The sequence below is a fragment of the Cryptomeria japonica genome, chromosome 2 (genome assembly GCF_030272615.1).
Source record: "Cryptomeria japonica chromosome 2, Sugi_1.0, whole genome shotgun sequence".
Classification (NCBI taxonomy): Eukaryota; Viridiplantae; Streptophyta; class Pinopsida; order Cupressales; family Cupressaceae; genus Cryptomeria; species Cryptomeria japonica.
This window is the reverse complement of record NC_081406.1, coordinates 627,437,108-627,449,838: the sequence shown is the minus strand read 5'-3', so window position 1 is coordinate 627,449,838 and position 12,731 is coordinate 627,437,108. Positions and strand designations below refer to the sequence as shown.

The following is a 12,731-nucleotide window of genomic DNA, read 5'->3' as shown; positions in this document are numbered from 1 at the left end:
GAGTCGTCTTTGTGATCAAACAATTCAGCTATTTAGCACATGGAAGATTTTGATCAAAGTAGAGTAGGATATCTTTGGGTATTTTAATCTGTGTTGAACGTGCATATAAACCACACCAACAGCTTGCCACCTAATCTCACATAAGTAGGGCAATTATGAAGGTTTATACAACATTTATTTGGTCTACCACTTCCTAACTCTATTGAAAAAATCTTTTATAACCAGCCCTTTTTATTGGGGATCATATTTGCTATCATATACTCTTATATTTGTGTGGTATATTATCTCAACTATCAGGATATTGCCACCCACGAAATCCAACAAATATTGATGCTCTCTTATATTTGTGTGGTATATTATCTCAGCTCAAGGAAATTGTCACCCATGAAATCCGACAAATATTGATGCTTTGTTTATAACAACTAAACGAGCAAAAATATTTTCAATGGATAAAAACTCATAAAACCATTTTCACAATGACATGTAAATGCATAGTTTTTGAGGTGCCGAGGAAATAATTGGCAATCAAAAATAAACTTGAGCGCTTAGTAGGCCTTGCAGATACTCTTTTGGAAATTGGGTAGATGTATTCAGTTACAGCATATATGATAAAAGCAATCTAACTTTGCAGATAATCAAATGAAGACATTTAAGCTACCCAAAATATTTATTCAGTATAGTAAGAATTTCTTGACCGTTATTGTAAGATTGTCAATCATGTGAGTCTTATGCTTGGAAATTGGTCAAATAGATTGAGTTACAGCATTTATGATAAAAGCAATCTAAATTTGCAGATAATCGAATTCAAAATTTTAAGCTACCCAAAATACTTATTGATATTTACTGAGTATTGTAAGAATTCTTGTCCCTTATTGTATGATTGCCAATCATATAATTCTTAATGTACATATAACAAGAGGTGTTTGTTTCCAAAATAACCTCAACAGATGTAACCTCTCACGATTATCAAATTTCATGAAAGATTTTCATACTAATTGATATCCAAAGAGTGTGAAACAGGAAGCCACAGCATAATTGACCTTCTGGTTGTAGACTCAGGTTAAGAAATTTAGCTGTTCCATTATAAATTTACTAAAAGGCTTATAAAATACCATCTCTCAAGAGAAAAAATCAATCATGGTAGGAACCTCCTTTTCATGGACTTTGAAAATCAATTACCTCATATTCATGATATATACTCAAAGGATTGTCCCCAGAAACTGGCCTTTCTTCAGACCAAAGTTCTAAATTACATGTGCCAGCACCCCAGTGAAGCAAGCATTTAGACACTTGATTGGGATCAAATCGGTTCACTAAAGCGAGACCTTGGCACTTGTCTACCAACATCCATTCCCCTGTAAGGAACAAATTTATATTGAGCCAAGGACTGGGAAGAAAATGATCTAAGGATATCTCTGAATGCAATATTATAAAGATACTTTAGAAAGAATAAGTTACTGACCATTAGGCCGAGAGTTTGCTTCCAGCATTTTTTCTCCCATTTCTGAGCCAATTTCACATTCTTTTCCATCTACAGATGTGAACTTTACACACACCTCTGTTGGATGGATGAGGACGAATATTGGATGTACCCGGAGACATACCAATCTGTCAGAAACCACCAGTTTGTTGTCATTGACTTTCAATAACTCGTTTCATGAATACTACAAATGACATTATAGCATACCTTGAAAACCCTCCAGAACCTGCACCTACACTCCTTGCAATAATGCTTGACTCAATCCGAGCAACTTTTGGACGAGACTTTGGAACACAAATTTCACGCTGTAAGACTAAACCACCTCCAATATCACCTTCTAAGGTCAAGGACTCTTCTTCTGCTGCTTGCTGAAGATCTCGCCTGAAACAGAAATTTTTTGCATTTTTTTTGGTTTGCTTACAACTATACATTATAAATCTACAAAAGGCCTTGCATGGATGATTTCTTGAATATCATAAGCACAAACTGAAATCGGTACCATTTTTTTATTACACACATGATAGACCTTGTACATATACAATTTGAGCCATGACATGTGCAGATTAACTGCATTCAACTTCAGATGTGCTTAAAATCATATTTCTAGGGTCTAGAATTTCCATAACATAAATTCCTAGCTGTTTCAGAGGCAATTTCACAAGATTGTACATAAATTATCTACAACATTCAGAAAATGATGAGTTTTTTCATGAGTCTTACTTGATAACAGTGTATGCCTCAGAACAACCAGCAGAACGATACTCAACACCACTGTATTCCTCATATCCATTTATTTCCAACCTACTGTGTAACCATTGGGTGCCTGCCATTAAATTTTTTAATTGGGTCAGTGGTAAACAGCTAATATCGTACATGTCATCCCACATATCTGATATATGAACAACAGAGTACATGGCAATATTCCCTAGAAGCAACCAATCATAGAAAAGACGCACTCTTAATACCACAAATACTTTCATCCTATGTTCTATATAGTAGCGATGAGCTTTAAAAGGACAGATTCTTGTTTTAAATACCAGAAACATTTCCAGAGAATGTCAAATATTTATGGTAAAGTTTAGGTACCCTTCTTGGACAGTTAGATGAAATGTGGAAATTATGAATATACCTCTTGATACAAAAAAAGGGATCACCATTTTCACCATCAAAATTGCTACAATTTTTGGAAAAAAACACACCTTTCTATACAGACCCAATAATGTGAAGCAGCCAGCTCTATGGTCATAAATATAGATATAAAACAAAATCAGCATATCCAATAAAGAAGATATAGCCCCACAAGAAATGCTCAAAGATCACCTAGCCAACCATTTTTGAAATCTGAAACCGAACCACAAAGTGCCCAAACTATACTCAAAACATTTGAGAATTGCAATTAGGAAGTTCAAACAACCCTTAAACATACTGTGACCAGAACTAAGCCAAGAAATGCAACATCTAAATTGTGCTAGCAATTGTTTTACTTTTTACACTAAAGCTCCTTTGCACATGCCTCCTTTGTTTGAGATATAATTCTTGTATACCAGGAAGTTAACCATGTTACAGTTACACTGCTAAGGATTTGATATCTAGTCAGTATTGATTTTGTTCAAAATGATGTCTAACAACCTAATTTTTAAATTCGAAGGCATAATGGTACACATATTTGCTTTTAATCTCAGGATTTTAAAAGTGTCCTCAGCAACACATGCATAGAACCTATGACATCTGCATATTTCATTCCTTGTCTCTTTATGTTGCTAAAGCATATCAGATTGCCCAACTTACACTTTCATGTATAGCTTTATGATATCGTCCTTCAAGATCCAAGTATTTTCCTTGTCTCTGTAAGTTGCTAAATCATATCAGATCGTCCTACTTACACTTCCAAGTGTAGCTAAATTATCTGATCATATCAAAATTTCAAATCCTTAATCTTTGCATTTCCATATTTTCAATCTGAAGCCTTTCTGAAGAAATCTTCCCAAAAGTCACAATCATTTTGGTAACCCATTCCTGTCATGAGTGATGACACTGTCCAAGAGAAAAATTGAACATTCATTTTATACTTTAAAGTCAATAATGAACCAATTCTATGTGAAGGAGAAACTCCAGCATGCAATAAAAATGTCACCCAAACCTACACTTTTTTTGAATTAATATTAAAAAACTTATTTTCAAATAAAAGTTAATCTTAAACAAAATAGAATTATTCCACAGGATCAGGTGCCTGTCTCCACTGCATTTTACAGTGTGAAAGCAATAGTCATCTGACTGTAAGTAAAATGTTGTAACTTGGGATATTTTTATTAATTCAGTTCCTTGGTGCACTATAATGCAAATAAATTCATAAGTTTGTTAATTGGAATTAATATCAGAAAACCAAGTTGCAAAATTCAACTAATCATTGTGTTGTTTTAGTGTTTCACTGTAACTAAAATCTGACGATTAATTTAGCTGTATTTGTTTGTTGATTCCTTCTACATTCTAAAAATTAAAAACCAAATATACCAGTCACAATTTCTAGAAAAGAATTTTCAAGCTAAACTCCAGCAGTTTAAAGCATCAATAAACAAATTACATAGATTGTATATCCTGGAAAAAGAAAATACCAGCATTGATTTGATGTCTTGTATCTGAGGGGATACAACACAAAAACCAGAGACCAAAAAAATCAATCTTACCAGATGGAATATGGGTCATTGAGATCATGCGACCCCCAATCCAAGGAATTACTTTGAGACGCCACTCACCACTCTCAAGATCAACAGGGGTCCTAGAGAGTTCAGTTCCCTTTTCTGCATGGTGCTCTTCTTCATTTGGAGGGCGAATTGCTTGGGCTGCATCAAAAGAAATTAATTCCCACATCAATTTGATTTTTTAGTTCACCTAATAGATGAGGGAATCATTTATTATTTCAGGTATTTCTTTCTGTTGGTTGAAAGATCACAGAAAATAACTGATCCTGATTCTACCCAAGGTTTGCTTTTAATCAACCCATCTACTGACGAACCAGAACAATTACCAATCACATTTATGTGTTCAAAGTACTAGATAAGATTGCTTCATATGAGGTGATCTAAAATCACCGCTTTAGCTTGGAATCTAGTATTCAAAATATTTTTTGTTTTTGGCATAACATCCTTAATGCAAGATTTAACGAGGCTTAAAAGAGTATCAGTAAACCAAGAACAAATTATCAACAAATGTGATGCTTCAGTAAGATATGAATATCATCCTTTCAAGAGAATAAATTATATGATATTTGACAAAATTAACAACATGCTATGGAGATATCCTTGGAAGTAGACCAATATTTGAAAAAATCCACACATACTGCCTAGAACTCCAGAGATCCATTTATAAAATTCCCTCTAAAAATAAGAAAACAGATTTTGTGATCTTGTTTTAGAGGCATCTTGATACAATTCCACATAGAGATATGTTATAAGTAATCCTAAAAAGGTTAAGCATGTAAAACTTGGACAGGAAAGCATGTTCACAATTTACCTGAAAAAGAAACAAAGTCTGTGAAATTGCATTTAAATACATGACAATTGGGACTTCTAAAATGCTTATTTGAGGTCAAACCTTGAAAGCAACTCTGAAAGGCCTGATTGCACACCTTAATGAAGTCTATGCTCACAGAGTTGTACATTTGAGTAATATAGCTGTAAAAGGATGCATACAAAAATCATAAAGGCTTTAATCAAAGGCCTTTAAGATTCAGGGTTATTTAAAATTACCAATCTTTATGCTGTACTGTTTCTGACTTTCAGCTACAAGGTTCTCAACCTCAGCTGCAGGAGGAACCTCAAATTTTATCTTTTCTCCATCTTGGCCCCATGCCTCAATCTGTAGAAAGAAAACAAAAGTTAAATTGAAAAAATAAATAAATAAATCCACAACTATTTACTACTTTTGCCCTTCATAATGAGTGGTTGTATGGTGCAAACCTTGGCTCCCTCACCAAGCAGCAATTGCACATGCAATTTACGTTTTGGCCTCTTCCATAATCCTTCAGTTCTAGAAACTATTACAGAAACTGTAGAGGAAGATAACTCTGCTTCATAATATGTCAAAAGGAATTGTCCTTGCTGGTATTCATATCCATCACCATTATCTTCAAAAATTATTCCTTCTGCTTTTCCTGAAAAAGCAGAGACAAGAGTGGGAGAAAGTTAATAACAGAACATAAGTTCCATAACCTCCTCCTCTAATTATGCCCACTTTCTGTTTTCTAAAAATAGTCATTACAGTTAGTTGAGATTGGAGATCAATTCTAGCAACACAAAGCACCTATTAATTCTTCCTAGCTAAGTACTTTGGAATACAAACATTTACAGGCATGTCTAAACATTCGAGGCCTCCAATCAGATAAATTTGTGTATATCAATCATAAAACTGGTTCTAAAGAGTTGAATCACCCTAGTGAAATAGGGGTGAACATGAATGACCATAGCGCTTCAAATTAAAGAACTGAAACAAACTCTCCAAACTAAGCATTGTATATTGCTTATTTTATTTGATAAACTAGAAGCAAGAATAATATTCCAATTTCCTGTCCAAACAGAATTTTTAATCCATAACACACTAATTTGGCAAACCTGCAAGAGTTGGCCACAATCCCCAAGTTCTGGTCGTTCTATACCTTCTTCCTTTAATATCTTGATTCATGGCATGACAACCAACTAGAAAGTGATTGACCCATCTTATTTATAGAATTTAATACAAGCTACAACATACCTCAAATCAAATATGATTCCCAGGTAACCAAACCAATGCTTCTTTATAGAAAATTCACAACTTTCCAAAATATATCTTATTGTACATGATTTATAAATTTAATGATTGGCAGTCTACTCATAAGTAACACAATAATGAAGATAAATGTTGTTGCTATGACCATCTGCTTAACATAATGATAATGAACCCTGGTGTTTTTTGTGGATGTGATACACTAGATTTTTCACTAGCTTCAAGACACTGATATTGCAGTATATTGGAATAGTTGTAGTTGGATCCAACTACAAATAAAATAACATCTGCTGCAACCATAGTACCTCACAACATGCATGAACTGTGGCCTTCTACTCTACCTCAGTGGAAGACATGACAACTATATGCTGGAGTTTTCTTTGCAATGAAACATGTCCTGATTTCATGAAAAACACTTAACCAGTATCAGTTTACCTTGTGTGAATAGATTCATAGAGTCAACCTGTTGGCGTTGCTAAAGTTGTATCGCTACAACTCTCTCCGATCAACGCAGAATACAATGTTGAGTATCCTATCCTCTCTTGAAATAAGGAAATCCCTAATGCTGTTTGGTTTGATCATGTGGGCGTGACCTCAATGTTTTGGTTGTCAAGTCTTGACTGCAGGATAGCTCAACAGTTTGATGTGTTTTGCTGGAAACACAAAGGGGTCTGATGTTGGTGGATGGATTTGGCTCGAAAGGTCTCAGACATGATTTCCCCTAGGCTCTACGAATTGATTCATCTGATTCTGCAGTATGTTTGATGCTACCATGGATACTTTACTTTCAGATTTTAAAAAAAATGAAAAAAGAGGTAAAAAGGGGAAGGAGGATGCTAACTACTTCTACTTAAAAATAACACATTCAAGCTGATAGATAGAAACCTTGCAATAATCAAATTTTATTTCGCCAGCAATTCACACAACTAGATAAAATTGATGCAATCTTCAAAAGGAAAACAGATTTTCATGTTATTAAACATAAACGCTGAATTTAAGACATTCATACATTCCAATGTTAAATAACCGAACTAAGCATATTAGTGAGTTCAGACTAACCATGCAGAGGAACTGGCAATCAGCCAATCCTTAATGGTATGAACTAAGATTTCTACTGGATATTAACTTGCACATATTATTTTGTGAAACAAAATGCATAACATAAATTCAAAGAGTGAAGAATTAGACCATGCACTCACATGAAACAATAACAGCTTTAATCTTCATTAAGTCTGAATGTATTTTTGCAGAGTTTCTGCAACAATCCAAGATTTCTTACTAAAAAAAATAAGGGAGAAACCATCCCTTATATAGACTTTCAAAAATGGATGAATGGCGAAGCTTTAATCTTACAAGTGGCCCAGATTCATCCTATAAAACATGGCTGCCCATACCCATTAATGGATAACAAAATATCATCACCAACCATCAACTAACTAATAACTACCAACTACCAAATATAAAGCTTCTTCAAAAAGTGCACTCGCACGGAGCTCAAAAATTTACAATGACTTTGGTAGTTGGAAAGAAACTTTATGCTGAAAAAGTGCATTTAGAATTTTTTTTAAAAGAAACAGATATTTTCAAGAAAGCACTTTTTCTTTCCCCCGAGGTAGACTCTTTCTCCAAAAATTCAAATTCCTCGCACAAGTACCCTTCCCAGATATCCCGATGTGCCACGCATTCTTCCCGAACATATTCTTGAAATTTTATACAAACAAGGAACAATTCCTTATTAGAGTGAAAAGGAGGACTGCGCATTTTGAACTGCATGCCCTCGATATGAGTGTCCACTATCCTTAGCTGCTCACACCAATCTAATTGTTGATCTTCGAAACATAATATGTCCGTGTGCAGCTTGCTGATGCATTCTATGTCTTCCACAGAGTATGCAGTTTTATCGGCCTTCAACCTGGCATTCCATCGTGACACTACATCAGCATCCTCTATGGTATCCTTCCAGCCAATGACCAATGCCTTATGGATATTTTCAACAATTTTTTCGATATTAGACAAGTCCTCGCATTCCTCCTGAATTTTCCTAACGATGTCTGCCAGGTCCATTTTCATGCTGACAATCCAATACCACTCTTTGAAAGTATTGATATCATAGGGATCCAGGATAGAATGCAGTGCAGGAATCTGAGTGTGAATCCAAAAAAGAACCCTCATGAGTGGTTGAGCCAAGCCAATTGTTTCTTGGATTTTGGCACACTTCTTTTGTACCTCCAACATCTTTATCCGAGCTGCATGTATTTTGAGTGTTACTTCAAACCATAGTTCCAAGACTCGCCGAGTCCTGGCGAATCCCGAGCCGAGTGACCCTAGCCGAGTCTCAGGGACTCGTGACTCTCCAGGACTCGCTCTAGGCAAAAATCACTAGAAATTGGTCTTTTTTGCCGAGTCCTGTCGATTTTTTGCCGAGTCCGCACCGAGTTCGAGTCTCGTTTCTATGCTTCAAACACATCATTAATAATCTTCTTTCCTTTTACCTTAATGCCCCAGATCCATTCTCTAACGGCCTTGGCAGTGTCATGCACTCCTTCAAATTCAGCTGTAGTCTTTTGTGCTAGTGCCAATGGGGGAACATGGGATTCAGCGGTATGTTGCAGCGGTCTTAATAGGTGGTCTATGTATCCTTTAGCCTCCTCAGCACGAGCTCAGTACATATCTCTCTCACCAGTCATTTCATCTAGCTGTCTAAGCATATTTTGTACGGAATCCTTGAATTCTTCCCTCTCCTGCTCTTCGGTTGCTTGCCCTATTGGAATGGACGTGATGTTATAGTCAGCCAATGCAACCTGATCTGTTGGTTTGTCTGCAGGTGGGGCAGCAATATAAATCGTACGATTCCTTTGCTCATCTTTGGTAATCCTGAAATAAGTATTTGGCTTTTTCTTTCCTTTAGCTTTTATTTCTCCTATCCGAGAGAAGATATTCTCCAGGTCAATTGGTGGCTTGACAACCGCTTTCCGCTATGCCCGGGCTATCAACCAATCATGAGGGATGGTCTGTCCAGATGTGACTACTAAATCCCCACTCTCTTCTTTGGATGCCCCAGCTGATTCACTGCCTATCTGCAACTGATCGGACATAGAAGGAGGAATGGGTGCAGTATCTAATCCTTTACTCACGGTTGAGTTCTTTCCTACCTCACTGAGTAACTGATGGGTATCCTCTAATAGTGGTTGTTCTTCAGTTCTATTGGGTTCTTAGGTTCTATCTTCTTCCCTTTCTCCCTCAACCGTGGTGTCATCCTTATTACCACCTTCTTGCTGCAACACATGCCTACTCTCCTACGTGAGCTCTTATTTACCAATCCCTTGATCAGGTGCAATCTCCCTTTCCTCGACTTGATTCACAGGTCCATCCAAACCAATGATCCTTGCCTTTGCTTCTTGCTCATTTTGTGTTTGTGGATTATTTGCCTCTGATGCAATGGGATCATCCTGTGAAGGTGGAGTTGGAAGGTGATCAAGTTCAATCACATCATCCTCTGAACTAGGGTCCTTGGATGAGGAAGTAACCTCTAGCCTCCTGATTGGGATCTTTTCTCTTCTTGTCCTTTTCGATGTCTGAGTCCCTCTATTGGCTCTTGCTTTTTTCTCTTCTTTTCAGGTTTATCAACCTCTTCTTTTGGCGCGCTTGATGTTCCTTCGTCTTCTGAAGACTAGGAATCGAGACTACCCATCAAATTGTATGTGAATTGGGTTCCTTCATGGGTTAGCCTCTCTATTTGTTGGGATAGCCAGTTATCTATGTACCTTCTTGGACCCTCCATGACAGCTTCAAAATCTGTGATAGGGTTCTGAGTCCAATCAATGGCTGGCGGGAGGTCCTTGACTGCTTCAAATTCCCAAACTTGCAAGCAATTTCCATAGTCTATTACCTGATCCGAAACCTGGCGGTACTCATAAAGTCGCATTTGTTGAACACTCAACCTTGAATATTCCCGCCAACGGACCTCAAAGTCATCTGAACAATTGCTCCAGTAGTCCTCTATTGATGCCTTGGCCCTGTAATGCTTGCCGTAGGCTTTCTTTCCCAATCCATCACGATCAAAGCATTTCCTGGGGAAATGCTCCTGTAAGCAATAGGACGCCAATTCGTCGAATGACTCCTCGACCTGCACTGAATTCTTGAAGTGCACATCAAGGTTACCTAAGATCGTGGGGAAGGTGAATCCTGACTGCCTTTTGTCCCTAAGTATGTTGTCCACTGGGTGTGCCTGCCTTGCTACCTCAATGACGACTAATCTATCTGATGGGTAACGCAAAAGCCGATACGGTGTTCCCTCAAAGCCGGCTATTCTGATGTAGGTGAATCTGGGGAACTGGATGAACCATGCACCGTATTTCCGGATCAAGGTGGTAGCCTGCTTTGACAGCCTTATGTGCAACCCTCCTTGCATCAATCTGACTATGCGCATTGTAAAAATGTCATTGACCCGCTCATATTGACCAATCGCATATGCAATCTTGTTCTTTTCTCTTTGGGCTACGTCATAGTAATGCAACTGAGGATAGCAATCGTATATTTTCACCGGATTTGGCCCGTTCCCAATCTCACCTCTCTTTATTAGTCCTGGCAGTGGCTGATGTTGAGCAAACATATAGACCAAGTAGGAGGTCATAGCGAAGTACTTCTTCTCTTCGAGCTCAACCAACTATGTATGAATATTATCGCTGATGATTTGAGCCCAGTCAAACTTAGATTTCCCAGCGAAGACTTGCTCAGTAAAGTAGAACATCCATTCCTCAAAGAGATTGGATTGCAGAAGTCCCATAACCCGGCTCAGCAAGGTAACAATATTGCCATACTCATTGTAGAAATCGCTTTTGTGGATCTTCTTACCAATCCTAGTGCTTGGGGGTCTTCTTTCTTTGAACCACTCTTCATTTATCAGTGTTTTACACAGTGTAGGATTCTTGTCATAAGCAATTTGGGCTTCATCAATGGTTACGGTAGTGGGATTATCAGGAAACGGGATATCAAATGCTTCCCCAATGGCTTTAGGTGTGAAGTCGGCCATTACCATCCCTTTCAACACCACTAATCTGGTTTTTGGCTGATAATGCTTAGTGGCTTCAACCACTAATTCATAATTCTGCACTGTCGGTGGGAAACTAGCTACCTGAGCAATACCACTCTCCAACATCCGTCTGGGCTTGCCATAGGCACTAGGAGAGTATACCCTATTCCTGAAATCCTAAATATCGATATGCCCCAGGTCTGTATCTCCTATATTGTCTGAGACACTTTGGATCTTTGACTCTTTGACTCCTCCTTGGTACTGATACTTCATTTTCTCGAACTAGTGGGGAACGTTAGCTTTGGAAGTCCATGATGCTTCGGTTGCGTCAAGTGCCTTTGAAGACTCTGTCGCTGATTTAGGCATTTATCCTGCACAGTCGAACACGGATTACGAGACAAGCTTGAGGAAAAATGTGGGCTAGTAGTGCCAGAAGACGGCGATAGCACTAAAATCGTTAAGTAGCCAGATAATTTTTTAAATTTGAAAGCGTTTTAAAAAACAGGCTTTTAAACAATTTTAATCTACGCTTGGAGAATGAATGCAATTTGAAATTGAAAATCAGTTGGTTTGGTTAACTGTTGTTCTTGGAGTGGATTTTCGAAATGCTATTCCTGATTGTTGATGGTGAAAAGTTGCAAACATTATTGGATTGCGTGATTCAGCGCTAAAAGTTTTCAGTTTTGTTTCACGCTGATCGTTTTGAAAATGATTATGTATTTGCAATTTCGAAAGATGAGTTTATGCATTTGTAATCGTTTCGGATTAGAATTCCTAGATTGTCTAAGCTTGCAGATTTTCGGCTACAGGGCTGATTCTGACAGTTTGATGGTTAGGTTGGTGTTCGCTTTAGTTTAATCCTCAAGATTTTACACAATGCAGCAACATAATAACCTTAGTTTTAAAAAAAATGACCACCTTGCACAAATAAAACCAATTTGGGGAAACTATTGGCATACCTGGCAATATCGAAAAGCTTGTCCTTGATGCCCTTGGAAGGCAAAACTCAGCTTTGATCCTTTGATTTTCATCGTTTTCCCCTTTGCATGAATTACGCCTTAGCAGCTTCAGACTTTGTGAGAATTTCGGGCTCTTTAGGCTATTTGCGTGATTTTGCTTGCCTTCCTTCACTTTGAATGATTACTTGCATTGGGGAGGAATTTGGGTTATACAAAGAGAATCAAGAGCTTTTTCTCTTTCACAAAACAGATAAAAACGCCGACTTCAAAAATCGGGCTCCTTGAAGAAAATACGCGATTTTGGGATCTTAATCCTCTGCAAAACTTGGTTCTTTGCCTAGAGAAAGGAATGCGCAACTTAGGATTTTATGGGATATTGGGATATTTCGAATGTTACAAGCAAAGAAATGAGCCATTTTTGTTGACATTTCGCCCCCCTATACTGAGTGGTTTTCGGGTCATTAGGAGATTTCGTGAGCTTTAGTTCTTAACGTCTTTCTTG

The 12,731-nt window shown here is 37.5% G+C and overlaps 1 protein-coding gene across 4 annotated transcripts in view; it reads right to left on the bottom strand.

Moving 5' to 3' along the window:
• Positions 1–810: 810 nt before the first annotated feature.
• LOC131078661 (uncharacterized) overlaps positions 811–12,731 on the bottom strand; it is a 185,503-nt gene continuing 173,582 nt past the window's right edge. For all 4 annotated transcript variants that reach the window (XM_058016408.2, XM_058016407.2, XM_058016409.2 and 1 more), the window contains 7 exons: positions 5,437–5,630; positions 5,227–5,335; positions 4,165–4,320; positions 2,201–2,303; positions 1,688–1,861; positions 1,463–1,608; positions 811–1,355 (listed from right to left, as the gene is read on the bottom strand). In XM_058016408.2, coding sequence (XP_057872391.2) covers positions 1,156–1,355; positions 1,463–1,608; positions 1,688–1,861; positions 2,201–2,303; positions 4,165–4,320; positions 5,227–5,335; positions 5,437–5,630 — 1,082 coding nt within the window. In that variant the 3' untranslated portion in view covers positions 811–1,155. The remainder of the gene's footprint in view (positions 1,356–1,462; positions 1,609–1,687; positions 1,862–2,200; positions 2,304–4,164; positions 4,321–5,226; positions 5,336–5,436; positions 5,631–12,731) is intronic.